This window comes from Podarcis gaigeae, assembly GCF_964106915.1.
Source record: "Podarcis gaigeae genome assembly, chromosome: 18".
Lineage (NCBI taxonomy): Eukaryota > Metazoa > Chordata > Lepidosauria > Squamata > Lacertidae > Podarcis > Podarcis gaigeae.
The window spans coordinates 6,587,266-6,602,210 of NC_139696.1; the positions used below are offsets into that span (position 1 = coordinate 6,587,266).

General features: G+C 45.6%; 1 protein-coding gene across 4 annotated transcripts in view; it reads right to left on the minus strand.

Annotated features, from left to right (window-relative positions):
• STAP2 (signal transducing adaptor family member 2) overlaps window positions 1–14,945 on the minus strand; it is a 78,708-nt gene that overhangs the window by 54,899 nt on the left and 8,864 nt on the right. For 2 of the 4 annotated variants that reach the window (XR_014559726.1, XM_083720606.1), the window contains exons 4-12: window positions 14,210–14,266; window positions 12,544–12,665; window positions 11,395–11,526; window positions 8,609–8,678; window positions 6,538–6,640; window positions 5,010–5,093; window positions 3,787–3,936; window positions 3,032–3,067; window positions 1,468–1,590 (exon numbers count right to left, since the gene is read on the minus strand). Coding sequence is in view for 2 of the 4 variants with exons in the window: in XM_083720606.1 (XP_083576732.1) it covers window positions 1,468–1,590; window positions 3,032–3,067; window positions 3,787–3,936; window positions 5,010–5,093; window positions 6,538–6,640; window positions 8,609–8,678; window positions 11,395–11,526; window positions 12,544–12,665; window positions 14,210–14,266 (877 nt within the window). In the remaining 2 variants the exon portion in view is untranslated. Of the gene's footprint in view, window positions 1–1,467; window positions 1,591–3,031; window positions 3,068–3,786; window positions 3,940–5,009; window positions 5,094–6,537; window positions 6,641–8,608; window positions 8,679–11,394; window positions 11,527–12,543; window positions 12,666–14,209; window positions 14,267–14,945 lie in introns of all 4 variants that reach the window. The other 2 variants (XR_014559727.1, XM_083720605.1) reach the window with 1 other exon arrangement.

The window sequence follows — 14,945 nt, forward strand, 5'->3', positions numbered from 1 at the left end:
TAAAATCAATAAAAATTATATTAAAAAAACCCAGGTAAACATAAGCATTGTGTGTGTGTGTGTGTGTGTGTGCGCGCGCGCGCGCGCAACAGAGCTCTGGACAAACATAGGGTTAAAGGGAAACAAGGCAGGGAGCCCACACGAAATTTCACGTGAGTTTGGTGGAATTTCAGAATTCAACGGTGATTTTTAGAAACAGGGGCACTGTCGTTCAACAAAGTAGCACCCTCAATTTTAACCCAAAGACCAGACCCATTGCGATTACTGTGCCTAAGTCAGTCATGCTCATTAATTTCCATGAGTCTACTCTGAGTAGGATGAGCATTTACTATAGCCCGGGCTTTCCTTGCTTACTGAATTCACATCGGCTCACTATGTCAGGTTCCTATTGGAAGACTGGTCAAACGCTAGAACATTAGCAGTGGCGAAGTTTTTATCGGTGGTTGCAAGAATCAATGATCCCTAGCTTTAAATCTGAACAAAATGCTTGTTTAACCTGGAGGTAAAGGGACGCCTGACCATTAAGTCCAGTCACGGACGACTCTGGGGTTGCGACGCTCATCTCGCTTTACTGGCCAAGGGAGCCGGCGTACAGCTTCCGGGTCATGTGGCCAGCATGACTAAGCCGCTTCTGGCGAACCAGAGCAGTGCACGGAAACGCCGTTTACCTTCCCGCCGGAGCGGTACCTATTTACCTACTTGCACTTTTTTCATGCTTTCGAACTGCTAGGTTGGCAGGAGCAGGGACCGAGCAACGGGAGCTCACCCCGTCATTGCGGGGATTTGAACCGCCGACCTTCTGATCGGCAAGTCCTAGGCTCTGTGGTTTAACCCACAGCGCCACCCGTGTCCCCAACCTGGAGGTAGGCTATCTGAATTGTGCATTGCTCTGTAACAATTTGTTGGGTCTCTGGACTGTAATAAAGATTGATTGATTGATTTCACATCAGGAACAGAGGCACAATGACTCTGAATTAACCACGGCAAGGCGATGGCCGCAAAGTTTGCCTATATGGCACTAGAGTCAAACAGAATAATCTTTAATTGCATCAGCCACTAGCCATAGCAACAAAATGAAATACACTCATACCTTGGATCTCAAACGCCTTGGCTCTCGAACAAATTGGCTCCCAAATGATCGAAACCCGGAACTGAGTGTTCCAGTTTGCGAACAACTTGTGGAAGCCGAATGTCTGACGCAGCTTCTGATTGGCTGCAGGAGCTTCCTGCAGCCAATCGGACGCCGTGCCTTGGTTTCCGAACATTTTGGAAGTCGAACAGACTTCCGGAACGGATTCCGTTCAACTTCCGAAGTACGACTATAAAATGTACTGAAGACAGAGGTAAAAACTTAAGTATAGAAAATACATTGGAGTGGTTATATCAATAATCAAATAATAGATCTTATTCTAATTGCCCCCGCTAAGAACCTTGCAATAAGCAGATGGATAAATGCACAAGACTCACCGGTGGAAAAACTTCTAGGTAATGACATTGCTAGGCGAGAAGGGGGCCCCTGTCCAGTTTTCCTTGGGCTGGGTCCACAGGGAGATTTGCCGGGAGTCGGGAATACAGGGACAGCTTGAAACTCTGTGAGGTGGGAAATAACAAAGGGGACAGGGGAAAAAAAAACATCCTTAGCACTAGAGGTTGACAGGTTCCTTCTGTCTACAACCCAAGCGGAGGGCACTATTTATTTATACATACATACCGTATTTTTTGCTCTATAAGACGCAACCGACCATAAGGCGCACCTACCGTATTTTTTGCACCATAACACTCGCTTTTTTCCTCCTAGAAAGTAAGGGGAAATGTCTGTGCGTGTTATGGAGCGAATGCCTGCGGGTGGCGGGGGGGATCTGCTGCAGTCGTGAGCAGAGGATCCATGGTTCCCCTTCCTTCCCTCCTCCGTGGTTACAAAGCATGGATCCACATGGATCCTCAGGATTTTTGCATTGGGCTACTCCAAACTCAGACAGATCACATGTCTGTGGCCACAGCATGAACCACAAAAATCATATATCCACTATTTCGTTTAGAATATTTTTTTTTCTTGTTTTCCTCCTCTAAAAACTACATGCGTGTTATGGTCTGGTGCGTGTTATAGAGCGAAAAATACGGTAGTTTTAGAGGAGAGCAAAAAAAATATGTTCTCTCCCTCTCTGCTCAGCACCTCACCAGCAAAGCGGGAGGAGAAACGGAAGGGGCTCCATTTCTCCTCCTGCTTTGCTGAAGGGGCGCTGGGCAGAGAGGGAAAGCTGCGCAGAGGCTCTCCTGGCTTCAGCGCAAGCTGCATTCACTCCATAAGATGCACAACATTTCCCCTTACTTTTTAGGAGGGGAAAAGTGTGTCTTATCGAGGGAAAAATACGGTACATACCCCAGCCATTCTGGGCGGCTCCCAACAGAATATTAAAAACACGATAAAACACCAAACATTGTAAACTTCCCTAAACAGGGCTGCCTTCAGATGTCTTCTAAAAGTCAGTTGTTTATTTCCTTGACATCTGAAGGGAGGGCGTTCCACAGGGCGGGCGCCACCACTGAGAAGGCCCTCTGCCTGGTTCCCTGTAACTTAGCTTCTCGCAGTGAGGGAACCGCCAGAAGGCCCTCGGCGCTGGACCTCAGTGTCTGGGCAGAACGATGGGGGTGGAGACGCTCCTTCAGGTATACTGGACCGAGGCCGTTTAGGGCTTTCAAGGTCAGCACCAACACTTTGAATTGTGCTCGCAAACGTACTGGGAGCCAATGTAGGTCTTTCAAGACCGGTGTTACATGTTCTCGGTGCCACTCCCAGTCACCAGTTTAGCTGCCGCATTCTGGATTAGTTGTAGTTTCCGGGTGACCTTCAAAGGTAGCCCCACATAGAGCGCATTGCAGTAGTCCAAGCGGGAGATAACCAGAGCATGCACCACTCTAGTGAGACAGTAAGCGGGCAGGGAGGGTCTCATCCTGCGTACCAGATGGAGCTGGTAGACAGCTGCCCTGGACACCTTTATTCCTAAAAGTACCACAAATTATGTTCGCTTACCTTTGAATGGCTTGGTCTGTCTCATCTCAGCAACATCTGGGAAAAAGGGAGAGATAAATCCAAAAGAAGTGGCTTAAGAAGGTAAGAATAGCTTGCTCTGGATTATGTCAAAGGGCTTATACTAGATGACCCAGCTCTAGAATTCCACGATTCTATGCCCAAGCAGAGGGATTCGAACTCGTGTCTCCCAAGTCCTAGCCCAACACTCTAACCACTACACCACAATAAACCACCTGGGGCCGATGGGAATTAAAAGTCCAGGTTGCCAGGTTCTGCATTGTTGTTTTAGGGCCCTGCATATTGCAAGGAACCAGCTACAAGGCAGCGCAACATAGTGGTTAGAGCACAGGACTTTGACATTCAAGCCTTTATGGTGTCACAAACCTTGCTGGTTGAGTCTGGGTCAGTGACTCTCACATTTTGGGGGGTGCAATTAATTTTTATTGCATTTCGGAAATTTTAGCCAATTAACATCAAATTAATACAAATTTAAGGGTTGACTTACCGCCCTGCTTCCATGATGCCTCCCTTCCCTCCCTTCCTCTCTGCTCATTTCCTAATTCCATTTCAATACTTAAAACATTTTAGCATTATTATTTTTCCCCCTTCTTCATTTCCCCAACGGCTGTACATATTTCAGTTCCCGGCTCTCCTGGCCTCCCTTGCAGGCTTGTTGTGAGAGCAACACGGAGGCCCATAAAATAACCACAAAGCCCGTTCAGATCCTATCTAAAGACCCGTCGACAAAGAATTACCTTCATCATTCACGTACGTCTGGTCTGGGGCATCTTCGGTCTCATAGACATGCTCAGGCTTGGACGTCCGTGCGGGAATTGGGGGTTGGAACAGCGGAGGGGGACGCAAGCTTTTCGGAGACTGGGAATTCTTTCCTTCTCTGGGTGCACCTGCTGTGTGGACAGACGGACGCAATTTGGACATGCTAGGATGGAGAAGGGACGCGGGTGGCGCTGTGGGTTAAACCACAGAGCCTAGGATTTGCCGATCAGAAGGTCAGCGGTTCGAATCCCCGCGACGGGGTGAGCTCCCGTTGCTCGGTCCCTGCTCCTGCCAACCTAGCAGTTCGAAAGCACGTCAAAGTGCAAGCAGATAAATAGGTACTGCTCTGCGGGAAGGTAAACGTCATTTCCGTGCGCTGCTCTGGTTCGCCATAAGCGGCTTAGTCATGCTGGCCACATGACCCGGAAGCTGTACGCCGGCTCCCTCGGCCACTAAAGCGAGATGAGTGCCGCAACCCCAGAGTTGGTCACAACTGGACCTAATGGTCAGGGGTCCCTTTACCTTTACCTTACTGACCAGCACACTCCCGTGACAGGAACTTCCACTGGGGGTGGCAGTGATGGACTCCTCCTTTAAAAAAAGAATTTTACAAATTCGTGGAGGAGAAGGCTACCCAGACACACAGCCATCTTCCACTTTCCTTGGCCTCCAAACATAGGACCAGGTGCTAAAAAGACCATAGGTAAAGGTAAAGGACCCCTGGATGGTTAAGTTTAGTCAAAGGCAACTATGGGGTTGTGGCGCTCATCTCACTTTCAGGCCAAGGGAGCCGGTATTTGTCCGCAGGCAGCTTTCCGGGTCATGTGGCCAGCAGGACTAAACTGCTTCTGACGCAATGGAACACCGTGACGGAAACCAGAGAGCACGGAAACGGCGTTTACCTTCCCACCAGAGTGGTACCTATTTCTCTACTTGCGCTGGTGTGCTTTGGAACTGCTAGGTTGGCAGCAGCTGGGACGGAGCAAGGGGAGCTCACCCTGTCGTGGGGATTCGAACCCCTGACCTTCTGATCGGCAAGTCCTAGGCTCTGCGGTTTAACCCACAACGCCACCCTATATGGTCCCTATAAAGACCATAGGAAGGTTGGGTGCGGCATCTCAAGCTTCTGGCCCCTGGGGAAGAGGGACAGGGAGATTGGCATGAGTTTAGCCCCAGGATTAGTGCAAGCGAACTGTCACACCTCTTGGGGGTCGTGGCAGGACACTGGGCAAGCGCGGGGCCACCAGGGCAGTCTCTCCACTTTCTTTATCTGTCTCCATGATCTCTGCAAAATGAGAAGAAACTGCAGTTACAGATCTTGCCAAACACAGAAACAAAAGTAGAAGCAATCACTCAGTCTGTGTATTTGTCCCATGTCTGCAATGGAAACAAACCCAGTGAAAGACCAGTTGTTGTTCTCCTCTGCTGCTGTTGCCATAGAAAAATTTTACACATCACTTGGGAAGACAGGCAAACTAATGCCAGTGTACTGGAAGAAGCAAAGATCACCAGTGTCGAAGCAATGATTCTTCAACATCAACTTCGTTGGACTGGCCATGTTGTGCAGATGTCTGACGATTGTCTTCCGAAGCAACTACTCTATTCAGAACTTAAAAATGGAAAGCATAATGCTGGCGGTCAACAAAAGAGGTTCAAAGATTCTCTCAAGGCAAATCTTAAAAAATGTAGTATAAACACCAACAACTGGGAAACACCGGCCTGTGAGTGCTCCAGTTGGAGAACAGCCTTTACCAAAGGTGTCGTGGGCTTTGAAGACACTCAAATTCAGGCCAAAAGGGAGAAACGTGCTAAGAGGAAGGAACGCTTGGCAAATCCACACCGTGATCAACTCCCGCCTGGAAACCAATGTCCCCACTGTGGAAGGACGTGTGGATCCAGAATTGGCCTCCACAGTCACTTACGGACTCAAGGTTAAGACCATGTTTATAGAAGACAATCTCACTCAGCTATGAGGGATAGTAGAAGAAGATGAAGATGATGATGACGAAGAAGATGATGAAGATGATGATGAAGAAGAAGATGATTTTCAGGGCACAAATAATATGCAGTTGGCGACATTTATTTTTTGGCCCTGATAAAATTGCATTTCCTTTGCATGGAAGCGCATTTGACTGTTTAAATTTGCAACTTACGTTGAGCTATGTAAAAACAACAACATAAAGTAAAGGTAAAGGGACCCCTGACAATTAGGTCCAGTCTTGACCAACTCTGGAGTTGTGGCGCTCATATCACTTTACTGGCCAAGGGAGCCGGCGTACAGCTTCCGTGTCACGTGGCCAGCATGACTAAGCCACTTCTGGCGAACCAAAGCAGCGCACGGAAACGCCGTTTACCTTCCCGCTGGAGTGGTTCCTATTTATCTACTTGCACTTTGAGGTGCTTTCAAACTGCTAGGTTGGCAGGAGCTGGGACCGAGCAACGGGAGCTCACCCCGTCATTGCGAGGATTCAAACCGCCGACCTTCTGATTGGCAAGTCCTAGGCTCTGTGGTTTAACCCACAACACCCCCAATGGCAACATAGATTACGTTAAATACCGGGCAGCGAGTCAAAGTACGTGCAGGTCCTGCTATCTGTGCACGATGCCTTCTCAGGTATCTCTCCTTAGGCGAGGGTTCACATAACAAGTCAACAATTTCCTTTGATTCCTATGGGGAAATTTCTAATGCGTTCCGACAATGTAGAGGAGGGCTTGAGCCACGAACCTACCTAGAGTCATGCAGTAGCTCTCATCCAGAGACAGGGGCACCAGGATGCGTTTGCTGTTGTTTACAAAAAAATCCACCACCTTGGCAAGCGAAGAGCAGCGATACTGAGGAAAGAGAAAGAGGGGAATACCATTCACTAACAAGCATTTACCAGGGATTGGCGAAGAGCTGGGAATTCTCCACTTTCAGCATTGCAGTAACTCTAAGAACAGCCCTGCAGGGGAAGCGGTATATGTGAATCTGTCCACTTCTGTTTCTCTCGGTTTCTCGTTTTTCCCGTCTTAAGTTCAGCTTTCTGCATTTCCACGTCAGTCTGTCAACTGCTTTTTTTTTTTAAAGTCTTCAAGATAAACTCACTAGCACATTTATCTAATATGCAACGTTTCCCCTAAGCAAACCTTTTCATAAATATATATATTTCCCCTAAGATCATGTAAGTTATTTCCACAGATATATGGATCTGTTTGCATATCTATATGTGCAAAGTAAAGGTAAAGGGACCCCTGACCATTAGGTCCAGTCGTGACCGACTCTGGGGTTGCGGCGCTCATCTCGCTTTACTGGCCGAGGGAGCCGGCGTACAGCTTCCGGGTCATGTGGCCAGCAGGACTAAGCCGCTTCTGGTGAACCAGAGCAGCGCACAGAAACGGCGTTTACCTTCCCGCCGGAGCGGTACCTATTTATCTACTTGCACTTTGAGGTGCTTTCGAACTGCTAGGTTGGCAGGAGCAGGGACCGAGCAACGGGAGCTCACCCCGTCATTGCGGGGATTTGAACCGTCGACCTTCTGATCGGCAAGTCCTAGGCTCTGTGGTTTAACCCACAGCGCCACCCGCGTCCCATCTATATGTGTACGTTAGTCCAAATGGTGTACAAAAATGTGTTCAGGGGTTCAAACTAATAGTCTGAAGAATTTTTGTGATGTATGGTTTTTTATTTGTTTGGAGGATTCATTCTTTTTTCTTTTCCCCCTATGATTTTTAATAAAATTTTCTGTTTTACAGTTTAGAATATTCATTTAAACATCCTTAAAATATCAGCGACTTCCCTTCTTCTCTGGTTCATTTTGCATATCAGAAATCCCTGCATATTTTACAAAAACTAAACCGTTCAGTATTCCACCATTACATCCATCAAAACTTATTTACACCGTTGTATTTATCTTAATGCTGCCAACGTTTTCAATTGTGCACAATTTCCCCCCGTATATTCAACAAACGGTTTCCAATCTTCTCTAGACGTCTGTTCTTCTTGTTCTCTTATTCTGTATGTTAGGTCCATCAGTTTAAGCTACCATTCTTCTTTAGCTGGGACCTCGCTCGTTTTCCAGATTATTCTTTTTTATAAGCAAATATGCAAATTGCTCCAGAAATATGGAGAACTGAACTTTAAGATGGAGAAAATGAGAAACGGAGAGAAACAAAACTGACAAATTCTTGTTTGCTTGCCTTGATACCTGGTGCCCCCTTGTCCACACAGACATTTGGGCCTGATCCTGTGTCCCTAATCTTGCAGTCTGCTGGCTCTCAAAGATTGTTATGCAACTACTAAGTCAAGCCTGCCTTTCAGGGATCAAATCGTGAATTGAAATGTGAGTAAACTTCTTGTTACTTTTAAGGAAAGACTCTTGTGTCTGTATTCTTTTAAGAGGGACCAGTTGCTCTCTGGGGTCTCAGGCAAAGAAAGGTCTTGGCCCGCCATCTGCTAACCGGTCCTTTCAACTCACAATATGTAGGATTTACCATATTTTTCGCTCTATAAGACGCACCAGACCACAAGACGCACCTAGTTTTTGGAGGAGGAAAACAAGAAAAAAAATATTCTGAATCTCAGAAGCCAGAACAGCAAGAGGGATTGCTGCGCAGTGAAAGCAGCAATCCCTCTTGCTGTTCTGGCTTCTGGGATAGCTGCGCAGCCTGCATTCGCTCCATAAGATGCACACACATTTCCCCTTACTTTTTAGGAGGGGAAAAGTGAGTCTTATAGAGCAAAAAATACGGTAATCTGGAACCTTGTCCTTACAAAACATTTGCCCTGCCACTTAGTTGAATGACGGCCCCAGCACAACTCACCGGCTCTTCGACATCAATGATGTATTCTCCATCGGTCAGGTTGATTTTATAGTGCTTTATAGACACGATCCTGCACCAGATATGGGGAAAAGAGGGAAATTGAGCAATGTCTTTTTGTAAGAATTGAGGTGTTTGTTTTTTTTATAAAAAAGTTTTTTTATTTGCAAATTTAACAAGGAAGAAAACAAAAGCAAAAGAATGGGGGGGGAATAAAGGAAATAAAAAGAGATTATGTAAAATTTGTAGGCTAAACCCGCCTTATATAACCAGCATGCTTCAGTCTAATAAATGCATGAAGGGTTAATGCCATAGAGTAAGCTGTCCTGACAGGCTTTGCCTATGTCATTTCCCCTTACCTTGGGAGGAAAGCGGTAACCAAGCTTTCATTCTCGGAAGTGCTCCCTCCAACCGCATGGCTTTAACAAGCCTCTTCTTTCAGAAAAGAATGGAGCCCCAAACTAGCTTTTCCCTATACACTATAGTTTAGCTTTCACCATTTTGTAACCAATAACTTTTTTTCTGCCTGTGCATCTTTTTCTAACTGCTGCATGGAAAAGCACATGACTTGGAGCATTGGTAAGTAAACCTTTTTATAACTTACAAACTTGTGGTCTGCTTCTGTTGTAGGGGAAGCGGAAAACTTTAGAAGAAGCTCTTAAAAATAATATTTATGGAGTTCGCTGGAAAGGGCACATTTTAGAGTTTTGCAGCCTATATTTCAACGCTTTTCTTTGTTGCATGTTTTGCTGTGTTCAATTTTAAACTTGCGTCTTGGATGTTTTCCCCAACAAAATCACCATCAATTCATATGAAGGACATTAGGGAAAGGCAATATATTGATATATCGTCCAAAACTGGATTGAAGTCCATATGATTTCTGCTTCATGATTTTTGACCTGTCAGTGTAACACAAATCATGATGTGTGTGTGTGTGCTATACAAAAATCACAGTGTGAGAAAAACCGTGAAGCCAGCTAATGCTTCTCTCAGTTCTTGCAGCCCCTATTAATTCTGCCAGCTCAATTTTCCCATGCCTCAGGCAGGGGGGCAGCGAAATAGCAGACAATAAGGAACTAGGGGTGGGGATTGAGTATATCACAATTATTCCTAGTGGTCCCCCATGACTCAGACACACAGCCCACTCAGATGGAAGGCATATAAATACAGAGGTATCTCAGTTTTCGAGCGTCTCAGAAGCTGAATGTTTCGGTTTTCGAACACCAAAAACCTGGAAGTAATTGCGTTCCGTTTTCGAACGCTTTTCGGAAGCCAAACGACTTCCGCTGCGTTTTTATTATTATTATTATTTTCGCCATTGAAACTGGAGACCACCCTTTGACCTCGGTTTTCGAACATTTCGGCAGTCGAACTTTAAAGCCCTAAATGGCCTCGGTCCAGTATATCTGAAGGAGCGTCTCCTCCCCCATCGTTCTGCCCGGACACTGAGGTCCAGCTCCGAGGGCCTTCTGGCGGTTCCCTCACTGCGAGAGGCCAAGTTGCAAGGAACCAGGCAGAGGGCCTTCTCGGTGGTGGCGCCCGCCCTGTGGAACGCCCTCCCGTCAGATGTCAAGGCGATGGACAACTACCTGACATTCAGAAGACATCTGAAGGCAGCCCTGTTCAGGGAAGTTTTTAATATGTGACATTTTAGTGTATTTTTTATCTCTGTTGGAAGCCGTCCAGAGTGGCTGGGGAAACCCAGCCAGATGGGCGGGGTACAAATAATAAATTATTATTATTATTATTATTATTATTATTATTATTATTATTATTATTATCGAACGGTCTTCTGGAACAGATTACGTTTGAAAACAGAGGTACTACTGCAATAAAATCGTCGTCGTCGTCATTATAATTTTGTGGGCCCAATATTGTGATCTTCCCTTCCACATGAACTTCCAGCGCTTACTGAAGACTTTGTATTGTCGGCAGGCTGTCTAAGTTCTGATTTTATAGTTTTATGAGTTCTGATTTTATAGTTTTAATGCATTTTTAGTCGTGTTTGCACTGGATCTCCACTTGGAGATGACTGCGATGATGCGATATGCAAGTTGTTGAAACAAATAAAGAATAATGTAATATAGGAGGAAGATTGGAAGAAATTTGAAGACTATCTGCAGAAACATTGTAAAATTAATGAATGTTAGAAAGATGCTGGAATGAACTTTTAGCAGAAAGGTTATAAAGAATTATGCTGAAGTGGATTCTTAATGGGTTAAAGTGTACAATTTAAGGTTAAGCTGCGTTAAGATAAATTATAGAACAAAAATCTGAGAAAGAGGGAAGGGACTTGCTGAAACAATTATGAATTAAGAATTCTTTTTTCTTCTATTTTTCTTCTGTAAACTGAAAATGCAATAAAAATGTTAAAAAAAAAATAATGAATTAAGAATACAAAAAGGGAGGCGCCAGGAAGTCGTGGAAATAAGCAAATGAAAGATAAATATATGAAAATATTGGATGTTATTGTTTTTAAATGTTATTGTTTAGTTGTATTTTTCCTTATTTTTGAAGTATTGTAATTTTTTTTATTACTACTGTCTGTTCTTCCTTTTTTCTCTTTTTGTAATTGTTAAACTTTAAACTTTAATAAATATGTTTTTTTTAAAAGAATAATGTAATATACTTTTTTTAAAGGGAACAACAATGAAAATAAAACCTTTTAATGCATTAGAAGCAGGAGGCCAGCAAGGGAGACGGCTGGAACTTCAGAGGACAAGGGAGGCGATGGTGGACTAAAGAAGGAAAATGAATTTTCTGCAATGGATTTGCCTTGTCAATCTCACCCGTTCGCCTTCAGCCGGGTGGTCACAGAGACGCTCTTGCCATCCCCTCCTGGCCGCAGCAACATGTTCCCACAGTTTTCGTTCTTCTCCAGAAGGACTTCAGCCTCCGTCCTGGAGACTCTGAAGAAACAGCTGGGGCAGAAATAAAGAAAGCAGAGGTCTTTTGCAAAACGACAGCCTTGGCCCAGACGGCTTTCCCGTCTTAAACAGCCCTGCATTGTGTGTGAATAATCTTCTACTCCATTGAAAGGAGTGTTGGTGGGACTTGAAAAAAAAGTTTGCCCTGTTTAAAAAGGTAAAGGGATCCCTGACCGTCAGGTCCAGTCATGGCCGACTCTGGGGTTGCGGCGCTCATCTCGCTTTACTGGCCGAGGGAGCCGGCGTACAGCTTCCAGGTCATGTGGCCAGCAGGACTAAGCCACTTCTGGCGAACCAGAGCAGTGCACGGAAACGCTGTTTACCTTCCCGCCGGAGTGGTACCTATTTATCTACTTGCACATGACGTGCTTTCGAACTGCTAGGTTGGCAGGAGCAGGGACTGAGCAACGGGAGCTCACCCCGTCATGGGGATTTGAATCGCCGACCTTCTGTTTGGCAAGTCCCAGTCTCTGTGGTTTAACCCACAGTGCCACCCGTGTCCCTTTGCCCTGCTTGGTGGAGTCCAAATCACACCAAGTGCAGCCTCAGCAACCATCATGCCATTGTTCCTGGTTGCTAAGCAACAGCACCACTGGTCCCCCTGTTGGCCAACAGACTGTAGCACCAGCAGAATTAACCCATAAGTTGCAAACTGAATGATCCCTGCTGTTGCACTTCCAACACATGTCGAGGCACACTTTCCCAATTACGAACGGGATCCGTTCTGGAGGCCCGGTCGTAATCCGAAATCTTGGTAACCAGAGGCACCCTTCTGCGCACGCATGCGGCACGATTGAGCACTTCTGAGCATGTGCGTGACGCACATACACTTCCGGGTTGGCCGCGTTCACAACCCGAAGGTAATGTAACCCAAGGGTCCACTGTAAAAGGAAAACTGTAGGGTGGAAAATTGTAGCCCTACCAAGTTTAAAAGTCACCAGTAACACCGAGTGCATATTATTTCCCGTGGCAAATGTAAACATTGTCTCTGGGGGTTTACAGTCCACTCACTCTGGAAGCAGCTTCTCGACTCTCGTGTCAGCCTTGGATCGACGTTCCTTTTCCTTCTCGAGTGCTTCAGACAACATGCAGAAGTGACCAGGGAGCAAACTCAGGGTGGTCGGGACTTTCATCTACGGGAGAACAGAGTTTGGGGTGAAAGGTGTTGCTTAAGTCACTTCAACAATGCGGATGGAGCCCGGAGAGAAAAGAAATCCCGACAGAACGGACCTCCGGAACAAATTAAGTACTTAACCTGAGGTACCACTGTACTGAACAAAAGCAGTGCGTATAATTTGAGAAGTAAACCAGCCTTGTAGCAGAGAGATTTACAGTAGGGAGACATTCAACCAAACATTCAGAGGAAAAATTCTCTCAGTACTACTCAGCCAATCAGAGTGCATGCTACCTCAGCAAACGTGATGTCACTCTGCTTGGTTGCTCGGCAACATCCCCGCCCCGCCCCTCTCTTGGCTGTGTGACTGAAACACAAGCAGAATGAACCATTTAGTTAATGATCTCTGCTGTTGCACTTCTGATGTAATAAATAGTTATTTCATCTAGGACTGCAGCTAGCGAGAAGGGTTAAATCACCCCACAACGAATGAGATAATCTTCTGCCGTTATTTACATGTTCAAAACCCTACATATTAAATCCAAAAATTTCACACTGGCCTTATTTACAATTGAAAACCTCCCCTTTTGTATGGCTTAGCTTCTGTTTGATTATCGTATTTTTCGCTCTATAAGATGCACCAGACCACAAGACGCACCTAGTTTTTGGAGGAGGAAAACAAGAAAAAAGATATTCTGAATCTCAGAAGCCAGTACAGCAAGAGGGATCGCTACGCAGTGAAAGCAGCAATCCCTCTGGCTGTTCTGGCTTCTGGTATAGCTGCACAGCCTGCATTCGCTCCATAAGACGCACACACATTTCCCCTTACTTTTTAGGAGGGGAAAAGTGAATCTTATAGAGCAAAAAATACGGTACTTCCCATTGTCCCAAGCTAGAGACTTTGGGTTGTACAGTGGTGCCTCACAAGACGAAATTAATCCGTTCCGCGAGTCTCTTCATCTAGCGGTTTTTTCGTCTTGCGAAGCAAGCCCATTGACGACTTAGCGGCTTAGCGCTATTAGCGCTATTAGCGGCTTTTAGAGGCTTTTAGAGGCTTATCGGCTTAGCAGATCAGCTGATAAGCGGCTTAGCATCTTAGAAAAAGGGAGGAAAGGGGGAAAATCCTGCAGGAACTCGCAAGACATTTTCGTCTTGCGAAGCAAGCCCATAGGAAATTCGTTTTGCGAAGCACCTCCAAAACGGAAAACCCTTTCGTCTAGCGGGTTTTCTGTCTTGCGAGGTATTCGTCTTGCGGAGCACCACTGTATTCAACTATGTTAGAGTAGGCTCACTGAAATGAATAGCCCTAAGTCAGGTGCATTCATGTCATTATTTTGAGTAAGACTAAGATACGATGTAAACTTTTGTGAGCCAAAAATTCCCGATTTATCCCTTAAATAGCCTCTCTGAATTGCCCCGACGTCAGTTTCTCTTCCCACAGGGTGGTGGTCAGGAGCTTAAACTATCAATTATTCTCCATAGATCTTTGCTTCCTTTTGAAAAACATGAGGAAAAAATCACTAAAACACCAGAAGGAGGAGGAGGAGGAAGGAATAAACTCACCTCCACAACTGTGAGAATAAAACCTTTCCACAGCTCTCGCGACTCAAGGCTTTCCATCTGGAAAGAACAATCCCAGTTTTAAAAACTTAACTTCATCAATGTTAACCAATTCAATATTGTATACCAGGATTAGACAACATGGCGCCCATCATCTTTGACGATTAAGAGATGGAAGGATCTATCTATTTTGGCGTTCTTGGTTTCTCGTTTCCCCGAACTTAAATTCAATTGCCAACGTCTCCATGGCCATCGGCAAGGTTTTTATTTAAGTAAATCCTCTGGAAAACCCTTCAGCACCTTAGAGAGAATTTCTCCTGATAGGCGCATGATTTGTACACAGTTTGGAGTAATGCGCACATTTCTGTGAGCATTTTCTCCTCGTATATAGTGTTTTTGTGTGTGCTGCTTTCACTATTTTTATGTACGCCTTCAGCTAATACATGCATCCTTTTGTAAATATTGTCTGGCCGGACAACTGCATCACAAAATCCAGGATTAAGTGCAGATTTCTAAGGAACGGGCTGTGTTTCATTTCTCGTTCTGTCTGGGAAAGTGAGACTCTGATAGCCATTGCGGTGCTGAATCGCTCTTCCAAACTTCTCCCTCCAACATATTCAACTTAAAAGGTAAAGGGACCCCTGACCATTAGGTCCAGTCGTGACCGACTCTGGGGTTGCGGCGCTCATCTCGCTTTATTGGCCGAGGGAGCCGGCGTACAGCTTCCGGGTCATGTGGC